At 56.7% G+C, this 24,002-nt stretch overlaps 1 protein-coding gene across 7 annotated transcripts; it reads right to left on the bottom strand.

The window, feature by feature from the left end:
- Nucleotides 1–486: 486 nt before the first annotated feature.
- IL11RA (interleukin 11 receptor subunit alpha) lies at nucleotides 487–23,697 on the bottom strand. 7 transcript variants are annotated; one of them, XM_015615522.1, is made up of 13 exons: nucleotides 23,589–23,697; nucleotides 5,563–5,662; nucleotides 5,200–5,260; nucleotides 4,925–5,091; nucleotides 4,650–4,764; nucleotides 3,779–3,811; nucleotides 3,205–3,368; nucleotides 2,903–3,066; nucleotides 2,649–2,790; nucleotides 2,150–2,245; nucleotides 1,870–1,969; nucleotides 1,156–1,235; nucleotides 487–1,040 (listed from the first exon to the last, which is right to left on the bottom strand). In XM_015615522.1, the coding sequence occupies exons 2-13, from the start codon at nucleotides 5,660–5,662 to the stop codon at nucleotides 1,024–1,026; spliced, it is 1,239 nt and encodes a 412-aa protein (XP_015471008.1). In that variant the 5' UTR covers nucleotides 23,589–23,697; the 3' UTR covers nucleotides 487–1,023. The 7 variants fall into 7 exon arrangements, with proteins under 7 accessions (XP_015471008.1, XP_018860903.1, XP_018860905.1 ...); XM_019005358.2 differs by lacking the exon at nucleotides 23,589–23,697 and adding an exon at nucleotides 15,772–15,792; XM_019005360.2 differs by lacking the exon at nucleotides 23,589–23,697 and adding an exon at nucleotides 14,088–14,203.
- Nucleotides 23,698–24,002: the final 305 nt, after the last annotated feature.

The following is a 24,002-nucleotide window of genomic DNA, read 5'->3' as shown; positions in this document are numbered from 1 at the left end:
AACCCTGTCCACACAAGGACCCTTTATGAGTGTCCAGTCCAGGCTCCCTCTGCATCGTGGGTTCAGAGGCAGCCCCAGGACCCTGCACTGGTTCTGCTCCCCGCACTCCACGCGTTGCTGCTGTCTGAATTTCCACCCAGCTCCATCTGGATCTCGTTGGGCTGCTGGCACTGAGCACCAGGGTCGGGAGGTGCCAACACATGGAAGCCATTAGAGGGGCTGGGTCGAGGTGCAGCAAGGGGGCCACATGCAGAGCAAGGGGGGCTGTGCAGAGGGTCCTGTCTCAGCTATCACGCTGGTGAGGGCAAGGGGGATGTCTGCATCCTCTTCTGGCACTTAGCCTTGGCATGGGTCTCTCAGCCCCTCCAGGCAGCTGGGGAGAGGGCTGAAGAGATTGGGAGGCAGCATTGCTGCCTGTGCACCTCCTGCAAGGACCATTCCCAAGCTGGCACTCATTCCTCCCTTGGAACAGCATCGTCTGCAAAGGGTTTTGCCTGGACAGTGCCAATGATAGCATTGGCATATCCCCTTTATTGGCATCGCTGCTCCGTCCAGCCACAGCACGGGGGATTGGGGCAGAGGGAAGGGCAGGGGGTGTTCTCTTCTGCCTGCTGGCGGCTGGTGGGGGTGACAGGCAGGGATCAGCACCCCTTGGTCTGGCACTGATGCCCGGCACCCCTGGGAGCCTACACCCACGGTTCCCCTCAACACTAGGCAGTGAAGTGGGGCTGGCTCAGTGTCTTATCCCCATTTGTTTAGCAGCGCTCGGAGGTGGAGCTGGCCTGTCACCCTGAGCCTGAAGTGACTCCAGCTGGCTCCTGGTGGGCTCAGGCAGTCCAACGCTCCTGAGAGCAGAGTCTCTCTCCTTAGGATCCATCCTGCAACCCCAGGGTGTCGGGGGCTCCGGCAATGTCCACAGCTGTGGGGTGACCCAGGAGGCGTGGGGTCCTTGGGGGCCAGCAATGGCATCAAGTCCCACGCATGGGCAAGCGGGTGCAGGGAGCAGGGATCGGCCAGGGCTCTCTACAGGATCTGAGCTTCTGCCAAGAGAGAGGACAGGGGGTCAAGCGGGACACTGGAGACACTGACCTGCCCCATGCTCTGCATTCCCTGCCCCACATTCCCCCCCATTCCTCATCCTGCACCCCGACTCACTTGGTAGTGCCTTCAAGTGGGTGGCAGCAACCAGAAAATTTGGTTTGGTCTTGTCCTTACCATGTTTCCTCACCCGGAGCCTGGAGATGAGAGCAATGGTGGTTGAAGACCCCAAGCAGCCTCCCTGAGCATCAGGATTGCCCACATTCCCAGTGATCCTGCTGTGCTTCCATCCAGCTGTGCCCAAATGTGCCCAGCACAGCTTAACCTCTCCCATGGGTCAGCTCCAGGGCTAGAGCTGGAACTGGTCACTGGTTAGAACAGGATTGGGATGGGAACAGGGACTGACAGCAGAGCCAGAGCATGACAGGGACACCCCATGGTGGCAGGATGAGAGGGGACCGGGGGACAGGATTCCCAGGGAGAAAAGATACATGGAGGGGTGTCTGTTCTGACTCTGGAGCGTGAGACTCCCCAGCAGGAGCCTTTGGGAGGATACTAGAAGGAGCAGCATCGGAGAAAGGTCCCTTGGATCTGGTGTCATTAGAAAGAGCCCAGGCAGGCTGGGAAGTGTGCTGGGGTGGGTGTGCTGGGAAGAGGCTCTGGTGTGGGACAGGGGCAAGGGGAACATAAACCACCCTATGGAGCATCAGGTATGTTTTGGCAGTGACCCAGAGTAGGGCTGGGGGATCACAGGGCACTCTATGGACTGAGGGTTCAGGATGGGATGGGGACAGCAATCCTACAGCCCGTCCTACTCAAAACCCAGCCTACCAGATGAGGATGGTGATGACAAGAACAGCAGCCAGGATGAAGAAGGCAAAGATCCCAAGGGACACCAGGACGGCCATCTTCTCCAAGGGGTCACTGCGATCTGGGGCAGAGAGACTGTCACAGCCAAGGGATGCCATAGTCCCCAGCAACTGGGGACCCTATGGCAAGCTCCTGGATACTTCAGCAGCCCAGCCACACACAGGCTTGGAGCAAGACTCCCTTGCCATGGCTCTCAGACATACACATGGCACTCCTGCCCACCACCCCTAGCTATACTCACTGATGGGCTCAGGGTTGGGAGCCGGGGAGGGCTCCTCAGCCAGGCTCTCCAGTCTGGCATCTGTAGTGGTTTCTTCACTTGCTGTGGAGGCCAGGTCTGGAAGGACAGAAGGGATGGAAACACTCACCAAAAGCATATGCAGCACCTCAGGGACCCACAGATAGGAGCATGGAAGGGTATCTTTGTGCCCCAGAAGTGCCAAGAGCCCAAGGGTGCCACAGAGGTACTAATGGTGCTTTGGAAACCCCATTTTGTTCCAAGCCTGTGGGGGGCAATGCCCAAATGGCATCAGCACAGCTGCAGGCTAACATAGGCTGGGAGATGTTTTCTCTTCCCGCAGCTCTGCCTCCCAACCTTAAGTGGCCGTGGAGTTGAGACTTACTCTCGTTGATATCTGGGGGAATGAGTGCCATGGGGAAGGGACCGAAGAGGGGCAGTTTGGGGTTCTGGAGGCACTAAATGATAGGCTGCTGGGGGCTGCAGCCTGTCACACTCTTACCTCTGACAGGTGTTGCCCGGGCCTCAGCACTCCACTCACTCCAATTCCCTGCATCCAGGAAATCCTTGGCACTGACTTGGACCACGTGCTCCAGCCCAGTGAAGGCATCCGTGATAACCTCAGACAGATTCACCGTCTCTACCTGTGCCAGGCAGAGGGGAGCTGTGGGGCAGGCAGGGGCATCCCTCACTGCCCTCCCTGGCCCCATGCACAGCCTGCTCCTGTGCCAGCCCTGCCTTTCCTTGCACACTTACCACGGACCAGGAACGGTGGATGACGGGTCGGTACTGGAGCCGAAACCTTAGCTGGAAGTGGGGTTCCTTTGGCCAGGAGGAAGGGTACTTCCAGCTCACGTGGAGTCGGCGTGGGGCCAGGGGGATGGGCTCCACCACCAAGCCCTCCGGAGGGTCTGGCTTAACTGTGTGGGAAAGGACAGGAAGTCCTTGTCACCCTGCATGCCATGCACAGCGGGGTAGGGGTCCCTCCTATCGCCCACAGGGAACTGCCCAGGCATGGACAAACAGCGTGAGAGACAGACAGATGGATGGGGACTCACTGATGGCCTGCATGGTGACATCAAGAAGGCGGTAGCTGAAGCCCAGGGGGTTCACCTCGGTGATGTTCAGGCGGTAGGAGCTCCAGAACTCTGACCTGTGGACGGTGCAGGTGCTGGGGTGGGATGGATCCTGCAGGCACAGCCCCACGTGCCCATTCTTGTTCCTGCAGACAGGGAGAAAGGGTGGTGACACATCCTACCCGCCCACCATGCACAGCTTCCAAATGCTGCCAGGGAGGTGCCATGGGAGACCCCAATGCCAAGACCCTGGTGGAGGAGGCAGCCCTGCTGGCTCAGCTGCACTCACCCTTCCAGAGTCCAGCATATCCCTCTGAGCATGAAAGAAGGGACTCTTCTCCCAGCTCCACACTCTGCCTGGGAAGGTCCCTCCCTGAGGCAAACCTTTCTCCTTGAGGCAAACCCTTCTCCCAGACTCTCAAGGTAGCTGAGAGGTAGCTGGGTCCCTGATAGGGACCCCCAGCTCTTGCTCTGGGGTCCCTGCTGAAGACAGCAGCAGAGCCTTTGGGATGGGGGCCAGTCCCTAGAACAGGAGCAGGGTGGGAGTCAGTCCTACCTCCGCTTTTCTTCGCCTGTCAGGGATTTCTTCCTGCCATGGAGACAGATGGAAAAGCAGATGATTAGGATGAGGGGGCAGAACAAAGTGAACCCCACCATGACCCAGAGGAGGGACAGGAGTCCACACTGCAAAGCAGCCCCACACTCCCATGCTGACATACACATGTGACAGCATGGGGGACAGAGCCAAAACCATGTCCAGCTCTTCTAATGAACGGCCTGACAGCAGGAGCTGGGGATCCCAGGGAAAATAAATGGGACAACCTTCCCTGGGATTTCATCACACAGCAGCAAAGACTCAGAGGCAGTGATAAAAGCAGCTCCCCAGAGCCTGGCTTCACCCTCCCCCTAAAGCCCCCCAAATCCATTCCCCCTCCCTGTGGAGTCTCTGATGCTCCACTCAGCCCCCTCCCCACCAAGCCCTCAGCTCTTGCAGCTTTCAGCAGAGCTGTGCTTTATGAGCTCCATTGGACTTCAAAGCCGCCCGCTAATTTGGCTTGCAGGGATAATTAGAAGCAGCAATGCTGTCAGGGCTCCTTTCATCCCAAAGCATGCTGGAGCGTGGAGGCTTGCAGATGACCTGCTTCTCTTTTATTGCCCCTCTGGTGCTGGCAGAGCTGTCAGCAGGGAGGGAGCCTGCCTGTGCCAGCCCCCCAGTGCTGCTGAGACCCACGCTGAGGGCAAGCAAATGCTTGGTGCTCTGCTCACCCCAAAACAGGACCTGCTCTGGGATGCAGCATGGTCCTTGGGGCAGGAGGTGAGCCCAGGACGTGTGTGGGATGGCCAGATGGATTTGGTGGTTATCCTTGGCTGTGATCCAGAGCTCACACCATAACAAGCCCAATCCATGCCCTGTGGGGATACTTCACCTGTATGTGGTGATGTATCTGGTGGGGAGGAAGGTCTCCACACTGGAGGTCCAGGAGCAAGAGAAATTCTCATAGTCAGATGCTCTGCAGGACACAAAGGGGACTCCAGGCAGGTCTGGGGTCCGGGGGAAACAGCAATCAGCGAGGAGTCCCCCATCCTGTAGCCCATCCAGCACACAGGGATGCCCGTGTCAACACCAAGCCCCATTTTGGCAAGCTCCTGGCAGGGAGCACACTCCCCCTAGAAGAGCCCAGCTCACAGACATGCTACTCACGCCCCAGGCGCAGGGACACAGTGTGCAGGAGGCCACCGTCCTCGCCATGGCAGCTGTAGGTTCCCATGAAGGCCAAGCTGGTGCGTGGCAGCACCAGGGATCCCTGCTGGATGGCCGAGCCCTCCGGCAGAGCCATGGCACCTGCTCGTCTCCATTGCACTGGTGAGCTGGGTAGGGGAGGCCAGGCAGGCTGTGTTAGAGGACAGGGATGCCCAGGCTCACCCCATAAACCATCCCATTGGAGAGATCCCTTGATGTGCACAGAAAAGACTTACCTGGCACGGACACCAGGGCATGGTAGGGTCACGTCTGTCCCCAGCTGTCCATACTGCACACCTGGAGTGACACACATCCCCAGGTGGGTGTCAGCACTCCATGCCACCCCACACCAGGGCTGGGGAGCCCCTGGGGCTGTACCCCACAGTGGGCACTGGCTATGGGGTCCTGCTTCATGCAGGTACCACCACAGGGGAGTGGTAAGGACTTGTCCCAGTTAGGGCTGGGCAATGAGCAGAAGCACAAGTTGGCCATCACTGTAGGATGTAGGGCTGTGTCTGATCCTGTCTGGGGGAAATGGGGTGCCCTCAGGGTTCTTGTGCCTGGGATGTAGGGAAGGAGGTGCTTGGTGGGGGTCTCACCTTCCTCTCCCCAGTCTTCAGGGATAGCAAAGGAGGCTGATGCCAGGGCTGCTGCGAGGAACACCATCACCCTGCCCAGGCCTGGGATGGAACTGCGCATCTGGAGGGCAGAGAAGGGGAGGAGAGTGTTATTCCCAGGAATGGGGCAGCTGATACGGTCCACAGCATTCCTGCAGGGCCATGGATCCTGCATCTCCCTCTCATCTCACCCCATCCTACTGGAGACAGAACAGGCACTGAATCTCAGTACCCAGATGGGACATCTGGCAGTGTCTGTGCCACAGTCACAGCTGGTTCCTGGCTGCTGAGCAGGAATGCCTGGAGCAGGGATGTGGGGGGCAAATGCTGACCAGGAGCTTGGGGCTGTGTGGGTTGGTGGGATTAAGGGTTATTTGCCATTGCAATCCTGTGCTGGGAGCCTTGGCTGGCTCCCAACCCCAGGGTGGTCCAGAGACCTGTGCATGTGCAGCTGGGGCGGGAAGGAACTAAGGAGAAATTTTGGCGTGCATTTGCATGGCAGGTGACAGCAATCAGATCTAAACAGGATCACACAGCCAGGGAGAGCAGGGCTGTGATAGCTCAGGTTGTACCAAATCTCACATCACTGCCCATGCCTCACTGTGAGGCTGGTCCAGGTAAGTCTCCATCTGTGGGAGAATGGCGCTGAAATCCCTTCCTCCCACTCAGTGATCCCAGTGAGAGGGGCAGGGGATGCAGAGTCAGGGATGTGCACCCAGCTCTTCATGGGTCAACCCCTGCCACAGTCTGGAGTCTCTCTGGCAGCATCACCCTTTCCATCCCAACCTACACCACTGTGAGCACATCAGTCAGTGTCACCCTGGCCAACACAGCCAGCATTGTCCTGTCCTGCCCTACCACCATCACCCTGCCCATCACAGACAGCAGTGCTCTACAATATCCACCCCAGCCAGCACCCTTTCTGTGCCAGCCAGCACAACCCTAAAGCATCTGGACCCACCTGCAGAGTCCTGCATAAGCAGGACATATCAGCCAGCATCACCCTGTCCATCCCAGCCTCATCACCCTGTCTGTGCCAGCAAGCATCACCCCAGGGCACCAGAGGTCCTGGCCAGCATCACACTATCCCTACCAGGAGTGCCACACGATCTCTGTCAGTCAGAAATGAATAATTTCTCCCCAGAAGACCCTTCCTCTCCCCCTGCCCACCTCTCACAACTGGACAAGTCTGTTTATTTACACCCACACTGTTGGCCTCTGGTCCCAACTGCAGGCAGGGGCTGAGGGCACACAAGGCAGTGAGCTCCCTGCCAGCCCCAAGAGCAGGCATAAATCTGTAGGCATAAATCTGTGTTTCCCTGGGTCCAACAGCTGGAGGGAGGGATGCTCCAGCCCAGCAAAGGCACCCCAGAGCAGCAGCCGGTTCCCCTCCTGTGGCCGACTGCCCATGGCCACAGACCAAACCGCCTGGCGAAGGAAACAAGAGCTACAAGGCAATGTGCTGCAGGGGGGAGGCGTGCGGCACCCCACATCAACCCTGCTCTGAGCATGCCAGGCAGCCTCAAACACAAGCCCCAAATGTAAATAATTTCATGAGACTGTCATAAGCTTTTCCTACCAAACCACCCTAGAAACGTTCCCAAGAAATATCAGTCAAAAGGTCTCTGCCAAAACGATGCTGGTAAGTAACTGGGAACATTTGGCCTGAAAGTAAAATATTTTGGTGATGGAAAAAAAAAAAAAAAAAAAAAAAGGTCTCTGCCAAAACGATGCTGGTAAGTAACTGGGAACATTTGGCCTGAAAGTAAAATATTTTGGTGATGGAAAAAAAAAAAAAAAAAAGGAAGACAAAAATGAGTGTATTTTGTCTTAAAAGCAGCAACCAAAAATAACTCAAAAAATCACGTGGGCTAGAGTGAAGGAATAGTTCTGGAGGGAGGGGGAAGGGGAGTGGGTGTATGTGTGTGTGTCAGGAAGAAGGGAGAGTGTGTTAATATACAGAGAGAAAAACAGCTTTAAAATAAAATAATTTCTTCTCCTGACCAACCTAGTTCTTCATTCAAACACTGAAGAGGGTATCCTGTCTCCATAATGACCCTAGAGGTTAAGTCTAGTTAGTGACCACTAACCTAAACTCCAACCCTAGCGGTCCCTAGCTCTAACCCTAAACCTAACCCTAACACTGCTCATCTTGATGGCCAGACATCTTTCACCCTTCATCATCCTTTGTCCCAGGGTCAGAGCTCCCCATCCTCACCCCAGCACCCCATAAGCTCCCCTGCCTCAGAGGGGTACCCCTGCCAGCACAGTGTGACAAGGCAGCACTGAGCCCCTCCAGACACACACTGACTCAGTAAATGACCCACATGAGCCCTGCAAAAATGATCCCTGGGGACACAGCATCACTGCAGGGACAAGCAGCAGGGCAAGCCCTTCCTTGTCTGCCCAAACGCCACAAACAAAAGGGGAAAGAGCTACAGAGGTGGAGAAGACCCAGAGCCTTTGTCTTCCCCAGGTGCAGAAGTGGGGCAGGAGGCCAGGTGCTACAAGACAGCCTGCCCAGAAAGGATCCCCTTATTTTCTGCCACCAATCTCCCTGGCCAAGGGAAAAACAGGCGTGCAAATGAACACAAGCATGTGAGTGGCCAGACTTACCTTCCTTGGTGGCTCCACACCCCCACAGATGGGCACACAGGCAGAGAAAACATCCCTTGATGCTTGCACCAGCAGTGACACATTCTGGGGACACAGAGTCCCAGCACAGTGGTCCTGGACCCGAGCCGGGACAGAGGGAACAATCAGAGCTTTTCTTCGTCCCTTCATGCTAATCCTGGCCAGAGAGACGCCTGCCGCCAGCCCAGGGCTGGGTGACATCCCGTTGCCACAGCCAGGGTAGAGGGACCCAGCTCAGCCTGGGGGTGTGGTTTGGTCCTGGTAGGAAGGGCAGCAGTGCTGGACCCTGCTCCCTCAGCACGATGCTCTTGTCACTGGCATGGCCACGGTGACCAGGCAGCCCCTGGCACCCGTGGATATGAGCCAGAAATGCAAGGTGTCACTCTCCATCCCTCCCTGGTCCTGCTGTTCTGCTGGGCACCATCTGAGCTCATGCAAAAGTTTTTGGGGAGTGGTGGGGAGAAATGATAACATAAGCCCCTTCCTGCATGCAAACTGAAGTGCTGTAAGCCAAAACTTCCCTCAAAATCACGGCCATGTGCACCGGCACCAGTGTCCACATCGGGTGTGACAGTTCCCTCTGCACAGCTGCTCTGTGCCATGCCCTGCCTTGGCCTGGCAAAGACCAGCACAGATTCCTGGGGGAAGCCAACTTTCCATTGTGCTCAGGGCTTTGAAAGACATTGGGTTTTGTTTTCTTAGTGTTTTTTTGTTTTGTTTTGTTGTTTGGGGTTTTTTTTTTTGCTTCATTTGAAGTTGCTCTTCAAAGCAAATGGATTGCACACAGAGCAGGGGTGGTGGGGACAGAAGCAGATGACACTGTGCCTCAAGGCTGTAGATGACAGCCACAGAGCACAGAAAGCTGGGGTGCCTCTTAACCTCTTCCTAGGGTGGTTGGGGGCAGCAGTGCAACAGAGATATGGCAAATAACCCAAGAGCACTTGGCAGCTCTGCCGACCCCGTGCCAGGCCCTGATGGAGTCACCCACCTGCAAAAAGCAATGGGCAGAGGCCCAAAGCTGGCTCAAATGCCCCCGAGATGGCACCACTCTGAGCATCCCCAGACCTGGGGGAGCATCCCTGGCCCTCTGCTACAAGCCCTTTCTTCCAGTGACTGCTGAAAAATGTCCTATATAGGAAAAATATCCTATGCTGAAATGCTGAACGCCGCAGGAATTCCCCTCTCCTTGCTTCCCTGTGGGGAAGTGTGCCTTAGGTACAGTGCCTTACTAATCCCTCTGCACCTGACAGGCCTGCAGAAGCACCACGCCTCACTCTGAGGAGCCATGGCATGGTCTGAGTATGTCTCTGTGGCTGCTGATCTGCCCAGGGCCCTGGAATCACCCCATCCCTGCAGCACTGCTGATTTTCACCATCACTGTGTGAACGTGTGCCTGTGAGGGAAGCATCAGCTCCACTACTGCATGGTCCCCAGCAACAGCCACCCCTGTCCCCTAAATGCTGCTGGCACCCTCCCTGGGTGCCCACAAAAAGCCCAGCAGTGGGTGCTGGAGGGAAGCATGTCCCCCACCACGACCAGGGCTACCAGAGCCATGCACATTCTCCAGGACTACCTGGTGAGGCAATACCTTGCCCACCTTGGGCACTGCAGGGGTGATGCCCTGAGCACTGTCCCCAGTTCCCCCCACAATGCCTTGGGGACCTCAGAAAGAGCTGTTTTCATTTCACTTTGGTGGGGTGCATGGCCCCCCATGCCTGCTGTGGGGGTTACCATGCTGTGCTGGGCTGTGCCAGAACACACACCTGCAGGGCTGCAGCCAGTGCAATCCCAAGGCACTGGAATTATCCCAGTTAAACCAGTAAAACCAGTTGGAGTCTTTCCCTGTGAGGCCAGTGCAGTCCCATAAGACCTGTGCACAGTCTGAACATAGGACTAAACCCAGTACAGTCGTGATGTGGGGCTTAACTCAGGGCAACCCAAATATTGCATTATACCCCACAGCCTAGGAGGGGAATTAGGGACCACTAACCTAAACCCCAGTCCTAGCAGTCCCTAGCTCTAACCCTAAACCAGGACGGGAATCAGTTTAGTCTAAATGTGTGGTTAAACTCAGCCCAGCCCAGGAGTGGGGCTAAACCCAGCTCAGCCAAAATGTAAGGCTGGATCTAGCACAGGTTAAACATGTGATTATGCCACGCTAATGTGGGGTTAAACTCGGTAGAGCTCAGGAGTGGGGTTAACCCGCAGCTCAATTCAAACAGGGTTAACCTCAGCACAGCCCAGTCATGGGGTTACACAGTTCAAATGTGGGGCTAAACCAAATGCAACCATGGGGTGGGGTTAACCCCAGCTCAGCCCAAATACAGGGATAACCCCAGCCTTGTCCATGGAAGCAGTTATCTCCACAGGCAGATACAATGCATATCTCCATCCAAACTAGACCAACCCCCTCCAACATCCACTGGTGATACACAGCTGACCACAGCCCCACTGGTGTCCAAAGCCAAGCCCAAATCCCTCCATAATCCAAGAGTCACCTCTCCTCTATGGAGCCAACAGCTGCCAGCAGTTCCTGGTGCTTGGGGCTGGGGGGCCCCTACACACCCCAGCATGCCAGCAGCACCATGGAGGTCAGGCTCTGCTCTTACCCCAGCTGGGAAACTCTCACCCCAACACCCTGATTTCCGCTCTCCTCCGCTCCATCCTGCGAGAAGAAGTCTCTGGCTCCCGGCTGTGACTGGAGGGATCGGCAAGGGCCAAAACAGCGAGGGCTCTGTTAGCAGCCAGCAGCCCTGACACTGTGCCAGCTGGCAGCGTTTGCATTCCGAGGCGGGAGAGAAGGGGCGCCCCCCTCTCCATCCCCATCCCCACACTCCTCTCTCCCAAGCCACGTGCCAGAGACGTTCCTAAAAATAATCTCCCGGCTGTAAAGAAACCTACCAGCGCTGTAGCTGTTGTGCTGGTGGATTTCTTTACAGCTTGGAGATTATTTTTAGGGTGGAGGCATGGAAGTTGGTGGGAGGGGGTGCTGCATCCCCACTGTCCTTGGCACATAGTTACAGGACAGGGATGGGCACAGTGCTGGATCTGGGGACACGGGTGGGACCTGCCAGCAGAGAGCTGGGCCACCCTGTGATTACAGCAGGGTGGGAAAGGCTTTTCCTGTCCCAGGAACATTTTGGGATTTGGGACATTTTTCTGCTCCTGGGCTCAGTCCAGGCTGGCAGAGAATTAAGTGAACACACAGCTCCCAGTAGGGTGGAGCAGCCGGGTACCAGAGTGCAGCCTGTCCCCCCTGGACCATCTGCATCTCCCAGAACAAAGTTCACCCACAAACTGGCCCTGGAGCTGATACAAGAGTTCATGCATCCATCAGTGTAGGAGACAGACATACAAGTACATACCTGTGAATGCCCCAGGCACACCCAGCTCCCTCTGATGCTCCTGATGAACTCCAGCCTGGGGCTGGGAACTCTGATCGGGAGCAGGGCCCCACAGCATCCCCCATACACGATGCTCCCCCTTCCCTCCTCCTGCTCCAAAGCTGGCCAGAGCCCAAGAGCCATCAGGCTCAGCTCCATCCCTGAGGCACGAAGGCGCATGGGTCAGCCAAAACACGGCAGGGCCAAAATAAACAGCTCACCTTACACAAATGCTCCCCCAGCTAGCAATTTGCTGTCACTCCTTTTGCAAAACAAAATCCCTTTTGGGCAAGAGAGAGATTTCAGGAGTCATTAAGGACCACCTGGGCAGGCAAATAAAGCCACCACCAAGGGGTGGCCCAAATAAAGCCCAAAGGGTGTCCCATTAACCTATTGTACACCACCAGCAGTGTCCCTGTGGGAGAGGGGTGGGGGGGTGGAAATTGCAGACCCCCAACAATATGTGATGTGGGGATAATGATGCCACCCCCCTTCACCTGGTCGGATAAACCATGACCTGTCTTCTCCAAGCTTGGAGTCAACCCTATCTGCTTTCACAGAACCATTGAATAATTAAGGTTGGAACAGACCTCCAAGATCATCAAATTTGCTACGTGGAGGTGGCTCAGGGGAGGCAGCTGGCTGCAAAGCACATGACAGGAACAGAGGCTGGGAAAACACCTCACTGGGGGCAGCATCCATGCCCCCACACCACATTTCTTGCCAAGCCAATCAGATGGCAGTCTCCAAGCCAAAGGGAGATGGAAACGTGGCAAAAAGTGGAAAGAAGGGGAAAACATGGGGGCTGTAGAACAGGGCCAGGGGATGGGGGCTGAGCCCTGCCTAAGTTGAGAAGGTTGGAAAAACACTGTCCAGCTCATTTTTTGCTAGGGGAAAAAAAACCCAGCCAAGTTCTGAAAGATTAAGTGCAATTGTATTCAAGAGGGGGAAAGCAGGGCCATGCAGTGAGTGTGCTGACACATCTCCTTCCCCAGTGCTGGAGAGAAGCCCCAGCCTCATCGGGGCCAGCTCTGTTTACAGGCTCCCATTGTCTCTCTTTTTTCATTTGGATTTCCCCCCTCCAATGTTATAGTTCAGAGTAAACAAAAGCAAGCAGCCTCTCACTCCAAACATTTCAGCCATCCCAAACTTTCTCTGGAGGGGGGCTGCCCATGGAATTTTCCTCATCCAGAAGAATTTCGAAATGTTCCCATTGCAGGCTGCTCTGACTGGAGGCCAAGATAGCTCCAAAATTCTTCACGAAATGCTTGAGCTGCCCTGTGTACTGCCACAGCTCCGTCTGTGCCCCAAAGCTCCCCCCATGCACAGGGAGACCCTCTGGCCTGGCCAGAGGGGAGCAGAGGCACATTCCAGCCTGCATAATTCCCCACAGCTCATCCCACTCACCTGAAGTGAGACAGCAGGCCTTGGTGAAGATGGATCCTACCTTCCTGTTTTAAGCTTCCACTTAAATTCTTATTGCTCCAAGTCAGCAGTGCTGGTGCAAAGTACTTGAGCACGCTGAGGGGTATAGGAGGCAATCCACTCCAGGAAAACACAGTATTTCCCTTCGCAGGAAGCATCTCCCTAGCGCCAGGCAGAGGTAAGAGGGCGCAGCAGGTGCCAGAGCTCCTCCTGGGAGTAGTCAGTGGCACCTTGGGCACCAGGAGCACTTTTTGCAGCGGTGATGACTCTTCAGTGCTGCTGTGTCACCGCATGGGCAGGTGGACAAGGAAGGGATGGTGTGCTGCATACATCCCCCAGGATGGAGAGGGGCACAGCACCGTGCCCTGCACGCCCCTGGCAGATGGTGTGTGGAAGGGAGGACAAACTGTACCCCAGGATGAGCCAAGTGGTGGGTGCCACCCAAATGTGCTGCTGTTCCTTGGCGCACATCGTGTGGTCAGGGTAGGCACCCTGGTCCCAGAAGGGGCGGGACCCCAGAGAAGTCAAGCAGCGACCCCCAACAGCTCTCTTGGCTTTGGCTGATCACAGATATGAGATGAAACCCATGAGACCCTGGCATAAGGGTGCCAGCACTGCTTCACCTGCTGGTAATGGAGGCACTGGAGGTAGATCCTGGAACAACTGGGAGGGGAAGAACCCAGCTAAAAAGCCCCACAAAAAGCCAAAAGTTGCAGGAAGAAGTACCTAAAGCTCAGTCCAGAGTGGATTTGGATGTCAATGCAAGTCACTGGAGTGGCCTGGCATGCTGATGTCCCTTGTCTGCTGTCCAGAACAGCCCCTGAATGGGTTGCACTGCATAGGTGGTCCTGCACCCAAAACAGACCCCGACATGCTGGGGAACCCCCACATCCTCCCTCCCTGGGCACACACAGATTTTGGGGACTGCAACCCCTTGATGAACATGCTGTCACCCCAGAAAGTCAAAACATTGCTGGTACCTGCTGCATCTCCCATCCACAGCACCTCACCCTGGTGGGCACAGAGCCCTGTGCCACCACAGCAGCAGTGGCAGGGGGGAGATACCTCAGCTCCACGCCGGGCTGGAATCTTGCTGTGGGACAGGGCTCTGCTGGGCGCCCCTGCTGCCTCTGCACCATCTCCCTGCGCCGCCTCGCTGGGTTCTCCTCCTCCACGGAGGTTGCTCAGTGGTTTGGCGTGGGAGTGGTCCTACCCCCCCAACCCCAGCAGCCCCCTCCCCTATAAAGGGGCCAGGCAGTGGCTGTGTGGGGAGCAGAGCCCCCAGCACAGCAGATGGGGTCTGTAAAGTGAGGCTCCCCCAGGTGTGTTTGCCTTGGCTAGGGCTCAAGCCTGACCAATTAGAGCTATAGAAAACATATCTTACAAAAAAACGAGGGGGGAAAAATAATCCTCTCCCCTGTGCTGGGGCCCATGGTTTGGCCGGGGTTTCTCGGCAGGCCAAGCACAGGCGATGCAGGCTCTGCTGGCAGCAGCCCGGGGAGGGCGGGATGTTTGTGGATATTAAAATGCAGTCGTAAAATAGAAGAAAAGGGCAGCCTTGTTTCAGAACGAGTCTCTGAGGCTTTCCCCTCTCCCATCATGCTCGGCACCTGGCCGGCAGCACGAGCAGCTCCCCCTTCCCACAGCTTCCCCAGCCACCCCCAGCTCGCCCAAGGGCTGAGGTGCTGTCAGCGAGACCCCATTCCTCATGGACTGGACATCATCTGCAGGAGGGAGCAGATCTGGGAGGGTTGCCCTCTGCAGCTACCCATATTGGGTCAACATTACAGCTGTGCCTCTGTAAGACCCACCCCTGCACATCCCTTCCTTGTCACCCCCGCAGCTCTCTGCTTTCCCTTGTCCACTGCCCTGCCTGCATGGAGCCAAGGCTGCCTGGCCCCAGCTGCTTGGCAGCAGCCACATGGCAACACCACCGGTACTCCACTGCTTGGCCTCTCCCTGCCTCCCTGCTGGAAGTAAAACAAGCTGGATGGTCATTTGGTCAAGGCTTAAAATTATTCACAGGCACCCAACACCCTGTGCCCAAGCAAAATAAGGGGGACATGGCAGGGCTCCTTCCATTCCCAGGGAGAAACTCGTTCCCTAGGATATCTCCGCAAATCCATCCCTGAAACACGATGCTGCCTCTCCACAGCATCACCTCCATGCTGCCGTATCCAGCTCTGGAAAGTCACAGCCGGAGGCTGGGAAGCAGTTGCAGGCATCAGCTCAGCAAGGGTGGCTCCATCCTGGCCCACCTGCTCAGCTGGAGATGCCCAGTGCACATCTGGCTTCACCACTGCCTTCTGCCCCCCTTCCCAGCTTAGTAGGGAGGGGATTTTGGGCTGCGAGCCTGGAAGTCGTCCCCCCTCCCCCTCACCCCCAATATCCATTCCCCAAGCCCATCCCACTCTCTGTGCCCTGTACAGACTCTCCAAGCCCCCGTTCCTCTGCCCCACGGGGACCCGAGGCACATCCCATCCCCAGCCACGGCCCAAATGACTAACGCCCCGGCAAGCGAACCGGGTGCCGTCGGGGCGAGCAGGGCCTGTCCCTTGGCCGCGCTCCCTCCCCGCAGTGGTGAAATCACGTCTGGAGAAAGCCCGGGGAGTGAGGCGCCGGGCCCCCCCGCTGCTTCCCAGCGAGGATGCTCCCTTCCCCGCCTGCCGGCCGGCCGCCCCCGCTCTGCAAACCCCACATCCCAGCAAAGGGGTGCTCCAGGCATGCCGCCTGCAGCAGAGCCTCATACCCCATCTCCTCCTCCTCCTCCTCCTCGTTCCGGATCCCATAGCAGCATCCCAGCTGTGGAAGTGGCTGTGAGATCTGGAAACGCAGCAGCGAGCCCCAGATGCTCGTAAAAGTGCTCCCGGGGAGTGGGCAGGAACCTCTAATTCCCTCTAACTCCCGTAAACCCGCCAGAGGCCGGGGGCAGCCGGGGGTGGAGGGGCTGGAGGGGGTACCCGTCCTGCTGACACACCACCCCCTCCACGGCAGGGGAAGCTGGCTCATGGAAGGAGCGGGTGGCTCGGGCTGCCTGGAGCCAGCGCCGGGCAGCACCGGAGGGGACAGCGGGGGACGGGCCACCAGCACGCGGCCTCGAGCGGGCACGCGGCACGTGCCGGTCGCCACGGGGTGACTAATGCGGCTCTTGAAACGGCACGGGAGCGTGGCTCCGGGTTAGGGTTTAATTATCTGCCTTCCTCCGCAGCCCGTGCCTCTCCGCCCCCTGAACCGCCACAGGGACCCCGGGAATGTCGTCCATCCCCCTCCCCGGCCGGGGCTGCTGGCATGGAGCGAGCAGGGCTGCGGCGGGGAGCTGGCTGGGAGCACGCCGAGGCTGCAGCTGGGGGCTATAAAAAGCACGGCTGTGGTATGCAGCGAGGCACTGAGAGGGGAATAAAATAAAATCAGGTGGTGGATGAGTCGGGCGCTTGCTCCTGCACCAGGTCTGGCGACGGTGCTGCTCCCCATCACGCCTTCCCTGCTCCCTGCCCGGCTGACAGCCCGCTGAGGCTGGGGCAGAGCCGAGAGCGGGGATTTGGCAAAAGGTGGGAGACGTAGGGCTGGCTTGGCGGCGAGTGGAGGGGGGTCAAGGCTGGGGAAACAATCGCTGGCTCTGGTACATGGGCTCCTGCCCGGGATGGAAGCATTGCAGCCACCACTTGCCCAGCTCAGAGACGCCAGGTCCGGGGGCACTCAGTTTTCTGGCAGCTCGTAGCGGAGGATTAACCGTGCGCTGATTGACGGCCAGAGCTGCCTCTGACAGCCCCAGCATCCACCAGCACCCGGATCCTTCTGGGGACCTCATCCACAGGGGACCGTAACCCCACAAGCTGGGTACAGAGAGGGCTCTCCTCAGGCCGGCAGGAGCTCCCTGCCCAAGGACGTGCTGTGTTTGCACAAGTCTGAGCAGGGGAAGGTCAGATTAATTTTAAACCTGAATAAACAAGGAGAGAAGGCAGTGCCAGAGCTCGCCCTTCTCAGTAGGGATGCCCAGCAGCAGAGCACAGCACCCACAGCACAGCTCTGCCCTGCCCAGGGGTTCACATCCCCCTAAGAGAGCTGGAACAGACCCACGACCAGCCTCCCTTTTCCGCAAGGAGCTCCCAGCTGAGTCAGTGTTGGCAGCAGGGAGAGCAGCTCCTGCTTGATTTTGCAAGATTCCTCTGGTCTCCACAGAGAAGCTTCCACCCTGGGACCCCCATCCCACTGGGAACAGCACCAGGGCTCGCCTGTTCCCTGGCAACAATGCACAGTGTGGTCTTAGGAATGAACAAGAAGAAAAGAAAACAGTAAAATTGTTTGTAGGTCAAGAATAAAATAAAAAAAGAATTAAGTTTGTGTTTTTCATGCCAAAAGGAAAATGAAAACCAAAACATTTTGTTCTAAATGATAGGCCTTGTTTAGCTTTCAGTGGTTTTACTTTTTAAAAAAGGTTTGAGTTAAATCGAGCTAAATTTGTCTTCCAAACATTACCTTGGGGCAAGGAATAAAATAAATTGGGAAAAAAAAATTAAATCAAAACATCTCATTTGGAAAATGTCAAGAGCAAAACGCCACGGCTTTTCCAGCCTGGGAGAACCGCAGCCGGGCGCTGAACCCAGCCTCAGTTCACAACTTGAGATGGCCCCCCCGAAGCAACTTTTTTTTCCCCAGAAAATAAAGCAACTACTGTGCCAATTAATGGTTGGCATGGCTTGTGCCCTGGTGCCTGGCTCCCATCAGGGATGTCCCCACTGCCCATGCTGGTCCCCAGGACCTGCTGGAACATGGAGAGGCCCTGTTACAATCAGCAGCCGTGCGCATGAGCTGAATCTGAGCTGAGCTGCTCTCCAAAACTCCTCTTTAAATGTCTTTTCTATTAGGTCAGCATTCCTGCGTCGCCCAGGGAAGGTGGTTACGGCCGGCAGCCCGGCACACAGGCTCCTCGGTGCTTGCTGCTGGCTCTCCAACAGCAAGCAGCCTGCCCACGCTATTAAATTACTGAGAAAAATGGATCGTTTCACCAAAAATTAGGTGCAGGAACCTCTCATGCAGTGGCAAGACGAGCTGGTAATTGGAAATTCATAGAGCTGGCCACAAATGCTGCCTCTGGCTCTGCTCCACCCTCCTCTGGATGTGGTGAGGGATGGTAGAGAGACGTTTGCTGCCATCCCTGAAATGCTGCCACTGATGGAGATGCAGCAACCACATTGCCAGAAGCAATGTGAGGTCCCCCACATACCCTAAGGGGGTTAAATGCTGCTGCACAGTCCCTCTGTCCTTGATAGGTGGGGAAAATAGGTGACAAAAGCTCTCAGAGACCCTTCCAGACACTGGAGGAAGAAAGCTCTCTACACATGGCTCACCATCAAGCACCCTACTGGGGACAGGTCTCATGGGGACATAGTCTGGGGATGCCCCAGCACCACCCCATTCTTACAGCAGCACCCCAGGGGTGCACCCCACAGACCTTGTCTTGCTCAAGTCCTTCATCCATCCATCCATCCATCCATCCATCCATCCATCCATCCATCCATCCATCCATCCATCCATCCATCCCAGGCACAGCATAAGCACCACTGCTGCTCCATCTGAGCATCTCTCCATCCTACCAGACCACTCTGAGCCCAAGCCTCAGTGCTTTGCTGAGCAGAGCTCTTCAAGACATCTCCAGGACAAACCACCCAGCTTCAGGGGCTGCGGGAGAACCCAGTGCATATCTGCAAACTCCATCTGGGAAGGAGGAATGTGGATGTGCAGCAGATCAAGAGCTGTGTCAACAAGATACTCAGAGAGACTAGTCCCTCACACTGACTACTCCCTGTGCCAGCATAGGAAATGGAGGTACTCATCTTCCTTGCTATGTACACTGTTTTTTGGATGCAGGGGTGCAAGGACTGTGGGCACGGTCCCAGCTGGAGAGGGGAAATGGAGCTGGGCACGGGATCAGGGAGGCCAGAGAAAACGGATGCCTCCCCTGACACAGCCATGCCCCAGCCATGAGGCTGCAGAACTCAATGCCAGGATGGGGTGGAGCAGCCTCAAGGGAGCCATGAAACAGCCCAGCGGGAGCCTTGCAAGAGCTAAAAAAATCAAAAGCAGCCAAAGCACCGAGGAACCCCCAGGGCTGCATGTTTGCCCTTGCAAGACAAGGATGGAGCAATAGCTGGTTGGGTCCACCAGCTCCTCCTAAGCCTTGAGGCCTCAGGCAAAACTCATGGAAAGCAAAGACTCCTGCAGACCTCCCCAGCAGCCGGGGGCTGGCTCTGGCCCTGTAAGGAAGTCTGGGGAGGTGCCAGCTGGCCTGGGCACCCTTCGTGACAGCAGCTTTCGCAAAACCAAGCCGGGCCACTGTGGCCAGGCCATCCCTGGAGACCTTCGCAGGGCTGTTGCAGCACAGCTGTTGTGAGTTCTGTCGCAATGCTGGCACGGCACTGGGCTGGACCACAATGAAGACCCTTCATGACAGCCCTTTCTGGTTTTCCCTATCTATTTTTGCAGGAAGGTAAGGGCTGAACTGTGCCTTTCATGATGTCACTGAATTCAAAAGGCACGGATGCCCATGCCAGCCTTCAACAAAAAGGGACTGGTGATGTGCCTATGGGACTATGGGTCTGGCCAGGATGAAAGCCTTCTGTCCCAAAGGAAGGGGATGGTGAAAGCACAGGAAGGCAAAGGAAACAGCTGGACAGGCACAGCCACGCCAGCCCAGGGGCTCCAGGGATGCTGTGCCAGCCCTATTCCTCCTCACACTTCTATGAGGACATCCACAACCCTTAGGCTGCCAGCAGCATGGCAGGCAGCAGCCCTAAGCCCTGTCTGGAGCTCCCCGGGGGTGGAAGACACAGCTACAGCTGAGCACAACACTCCTTAAAGCCAATGGGTCAGAAGACCCTCCTCAAGCAGCCACAGAGATGATGGTCCACCAAAGCTGGAAGCTTCTTCCTTCCCTTCTTCCCCTCAGTGTGTAGTCAGCACTGGCTTCTCAACAAGGGTTGGCATATTTTCACTTTGGGAGGTGAAATAAACCAGAAGATGCGCAAATGATTTTCTTTCCACCATAAGGATTTCATTAGATGATGGAGCCCTGAACTTTTCCACCTCTCCCTATACGGCAATCTCTGCGGGTCCATAACACTTTTCATAAGGCAGTTTCTATTTTGGCCATCTCCATACTGAGAGGAATGGACCAGAGCTGAGCAGCATCTGGAGAGCCCCAGGCTGATTTCCTAAGTGCTTTCAGCATCCTCTTTTCTCCTGGTCAATGCAGCTTTGCCTGCATGCAGACCATTGCCACCCACATGGGACAGTCCCATGTCCGACCATGCCAGATCTCCTGAGGTCCCTCCAGCCTCCTTGTCCTCTCCAAAAGCATCTTTAGGAAACACATACAAGCAGGTGGATGTGATCTTCCTCTGCCCAAACTCTTTCAAAATTCCTCAAAAGCCTCTTCAGCAATGCCCAATGCCTGCTGCAAGCAAGCCCAAGTTGTGCTGATCAGATGTGACCAATGTGACCACAGTGAGAAGTCCTGGTAAGACAGAGGCAAATCAGGTCTTGACTGATTTCTTGTCCCTCTTTTCCTGGATGGCTCCAACTCAAGCACCAGAGTAGGAGGAGCATTTTTTTGCCACATCCCAGACTCAAACCACTAGAGAGAAGGAATTGCACCTTCCAGCCGAGCCATGTGCTTGTACTGGAGAGCCTGGCAGATTCTCCAGGGGCTGCACGTGCTGTGACCTTTCAAAAGAGACCAAAGCTCACACTATCCCACTCCCATACCAGGGTGACTCAGAGACCTGGGAAGATCATTCCCGGATAACTCCCAAGAGGTCTTGAGAGATAATTCCTATTTACACACTGATCCCTGACACTGCAAACCTGCTACTAATCTCCAGAGGAATTTTCCTTTTTCCATGGGAATCTGGCTGTTGGAGAAGACTCAACCACAACTGCAAGGCATTTGTGCTTTTCCCCACCTTCATAACCTAGATGGGAGAAGAAAACCATCACTGGGAGGTACAGAGAGATTAACTAGCAGAAACTCAGGTCATAAAGTCATGGCATGCCTGGCCAGAGAGATTTGGTGATTTTCACACATGCGATGCTGTTGTAACCACAGGAGCACTTAGAAAAACCAAAAACTCTCTAAACATCCCAGCAAGCCAATTCAGACATCCCAGGGCTAATCCCTTATGCTGGCATTCTATCAGCATCCCAAATGCTGCTGAAGCCCTCGTGTGCTGCCTATAGGGAAGAGCTCCCATACCATCCAAACTCTGCCCTTGGCTATATCTTGGGTAGGGGCAGAGCCACCCTTTTTCATGCCTAAACAAGAGGAGGGGAAACAAGCTGTGAGAGATGCTGAAATTTTCCAAAGGGAGAAAAGTAGAGACACAAGCCAGCACCTGCCCCCTCCCGCGGGAAGCATCTCACAAGGGGTTTTCCTCCAGAGCCAAACCCGCGGGAGAAGAGGAGGCAAGAATCCTTTGGCTTGCTTAACCTAACAAGGAAGCTATAAATATAGCAGGGTAAACACCAGAGAGGGAGAAGAGGTCTTGAACTAAAAGCACAATGTTGGCACAAACCCACAGGGGAATAAGCTCTCCAGGAACGCATTCAGCAGGAAACGGGAGGGAGGTTAAGGCCTGTGTGAGCAGGAAGAGCCTGGAGTTGCCTTTGAACAAGAGCAGAGTGGAACGAAAGGGTTTGAACTGAGTGCTCAGCTAGTTCATGGCAGGTGAGGATGCCACACACTGTTGCCATCCATTAGTGTTTCCTCGCTCAGGATAATCCAGGTGAGCTGTGTGAGAAGGGCAGGGGAGGCAGGACTCCTTCATGTGTGGGCTGTGGCTGTGGGCCACCTGGGTGCCCACCCAGCACGACAGCTTCTGATAAACCCAGCAGCTGCAAAGGGGAACTGCTGCTGCTGCTGCTGCCACGATGAAAACGGCCGGGAGACTTGCCGCGCCGTGAGTCATTCATTCATCCTTCACAAACAGGGCCTGCACTTGGCCAAGCATCCTCCCCCCCCACCGCTGGGACAGCTTGCTGGGACAGGGAAAAAGTGGCTTATTAGATATAATCAAGTCAAGTTTTCCCCTCCCTGTGAGGTTCCTCTTCCTGGAATAGGAAGCACAAGACCAGAGCTGCTTTTCTTTCCCCTTCCTGCAGGCTCTGCTGTTTGCTGCACCCTCCAGGGAGCCCTCCCCATGACCCCACTGAACCCCACATACCCTGTTCACCCACACGGGTGACATGCAGCCCTGAGCACAACCAGCACAACCCTGCTGTCACCAGTTAGACCCTGTCCCCCACCTCCAATCCCACTCTGGCTGCCAAGGTTGGTTTGCAGCTCTCTGGAGAGCACATATTACCCCTTTTGTTCCTGCCCAAAAAGTGCCAGGCTGATGGTGCAGAGGGTGGATGCTTGATGAGGGGGCATTGTGGCCATTTTTCATCCTTGCCCCTACCACAGGAGGGCCTCCAGCAATTCCCAGCTCCCTGTGAGGTTCCTCTCCCTGTGCCAGGCTGGGATGATGTGTGTACCTCGTGTCACCACACAGGTAACCCCGCTGCGATCTGCCCTCCTGTAAACAGGTAGAGCACAAAAACACCATCTCCTCCTGCAAACCCAACAGCCAGACATGGGGCAGTCGCCTCCTGGCACACAAGGCACTTGGGCAGCCCCAGAAGTATCACCTCTGCCTGTGCCACCAATGCCAGTCAGTCCAAAACCATTTTGTGTGGATGGCAACACATCTGTGAGCTGCTGCAGTGCTGGCCATAGGGACCAGGCACAAGGCACCCTCAGGCCCTATCACGGTTGCTGACAGTGATGTCCAAGCCAAACTCAGCCCCGTGGACACCCCTGACAGCCTTCACTAGCCCGGAGGTAGAGCTTGGAGGGGACCTGGTGGGTGACACAGCCAGCCTGTGAGGGTGGTGGTGGGCACAGTCCAGGGCTGGCCCCTCATCGGGGCTGGCACAGGACGGGGAAGCTGGGATTGAGACAGCATCCCAGGGCAAGGAGGGACAAGGCAGGCAGAGCCCTGCCAGCGCCCGCGCATGGGAAAGCGCCTCTCTCAGCGCCTCTCCTAATTGGGAGCAGCTTTTCCCTGGACCCCCCAGGAGAAGAGGGGGCCCTGCCAGGGGGGCGCTTTGCCTGGCATTCCAGTCTTTCTCCAGGAAACTAACTCCCTTCAGAGACACTAGGGGTGTCCAAATCGGGAATGGTAGGGGGTGGTCTGTGGAGGCTGGGGAAGGGGCTCAAACATCCCACCCCAGGCACATCAATGTCCCGAGCATCTCCGGGCAAGGCGGAGGCGCGGAGGGCAGAGAACGGGGAGCAGCACTGGGTACGCACAAGCAGCCGGGAGGGACGGGGAGGGCAAGTCCCTGGCAGCCGCTTTGCGAGGGGACACAGACACACAGACATCCCCACACACCCGCACAACTTTCTCCACCCGGGCAGCAAACAGCTCCGGGAGCTGCCTGACCGCAGCCGCGCGTCCCTCGCCGCGAAGTCGGGGCGGCGGCGACGCGTTCCCCTGGCGGGCTGGGGGCCGGGGGGCTGCTCCCTACCTTCCTGCGTGGCGCCGCGGCTATGTGTCCATGTCGCTAGCGGAGCGGGAGCGGGCCGGGAGCGGGAGCGGGGCGCCCGCACCGGGCTGGCTGGGGCCGGTAGCGCAGGCGGTGCGAAGCCGCCGGGGCTGCCGCCGCCGCTCCATTGGAGCAGGGCTCTGCCAATCTGCCGCCACCACCCCGGGACGCTTCCTGCCTGTGAGCCGCCCCCCGGGACCGGGAGGGATCCGAACCCGCTGCCCGCAGCTTGTCCGGGATTCGCGGTCCCCCCCGGGGCCCCCCGTCCCAGCCCGGCCGGAGCGCTGGCTTGGGGACCCCACCGCGGTGCGCTGATGTGCGGTGCCCTCCGGAACGCGGGTGTCCCCCCGAGGCTCAGCAACCCCCCGAGAGTGCACAACCCTCCCCGGTGATCTC

Source organism: Parus major, chromosome Z, assembly GCF_001522545.3.
Source record: "Parus major isolate Abel chromosome Z, Parus_major1.1, whole genome shotgun sequence".
Classification (NCBI taxonomy): Eukaryota; Metazoa; Chordata; class Aves; order Passeriformes; family Paridae; genus Parus; species Parus major.
The sequence above is the reverse complement of the archived record's forward strand: the minus strand, read 5'-3'. Positions and strand labels throughout refer to the sequence as shown.

Excerpts from the sequence above, each read along its gene's own strand:
- IL11RA (XM_015615521.3), bottom strand. The coding sequence starts at position 8,364 with ATGAAGGGACGAAGAAAAGCTCTGATTGTTCCCTCTGTCCCGGCTCGG. Across the intron at positions 5,663-8,196 it reads GTGTGGAGCCACCAAGGAAG|ATGCGCAGTTCCATCCCAGG; the intron begins GTAAGTCTGGCC and ends TCTGCCCTCCAG. Across the intron at positions 5,261-5,562 it reads TGAAGACTGGGGAGAGGAAG|GTGTGCAGTATGGACAGCTG; the intron begins GTGAGACCCCCA and ends GTGTCACTCCAG.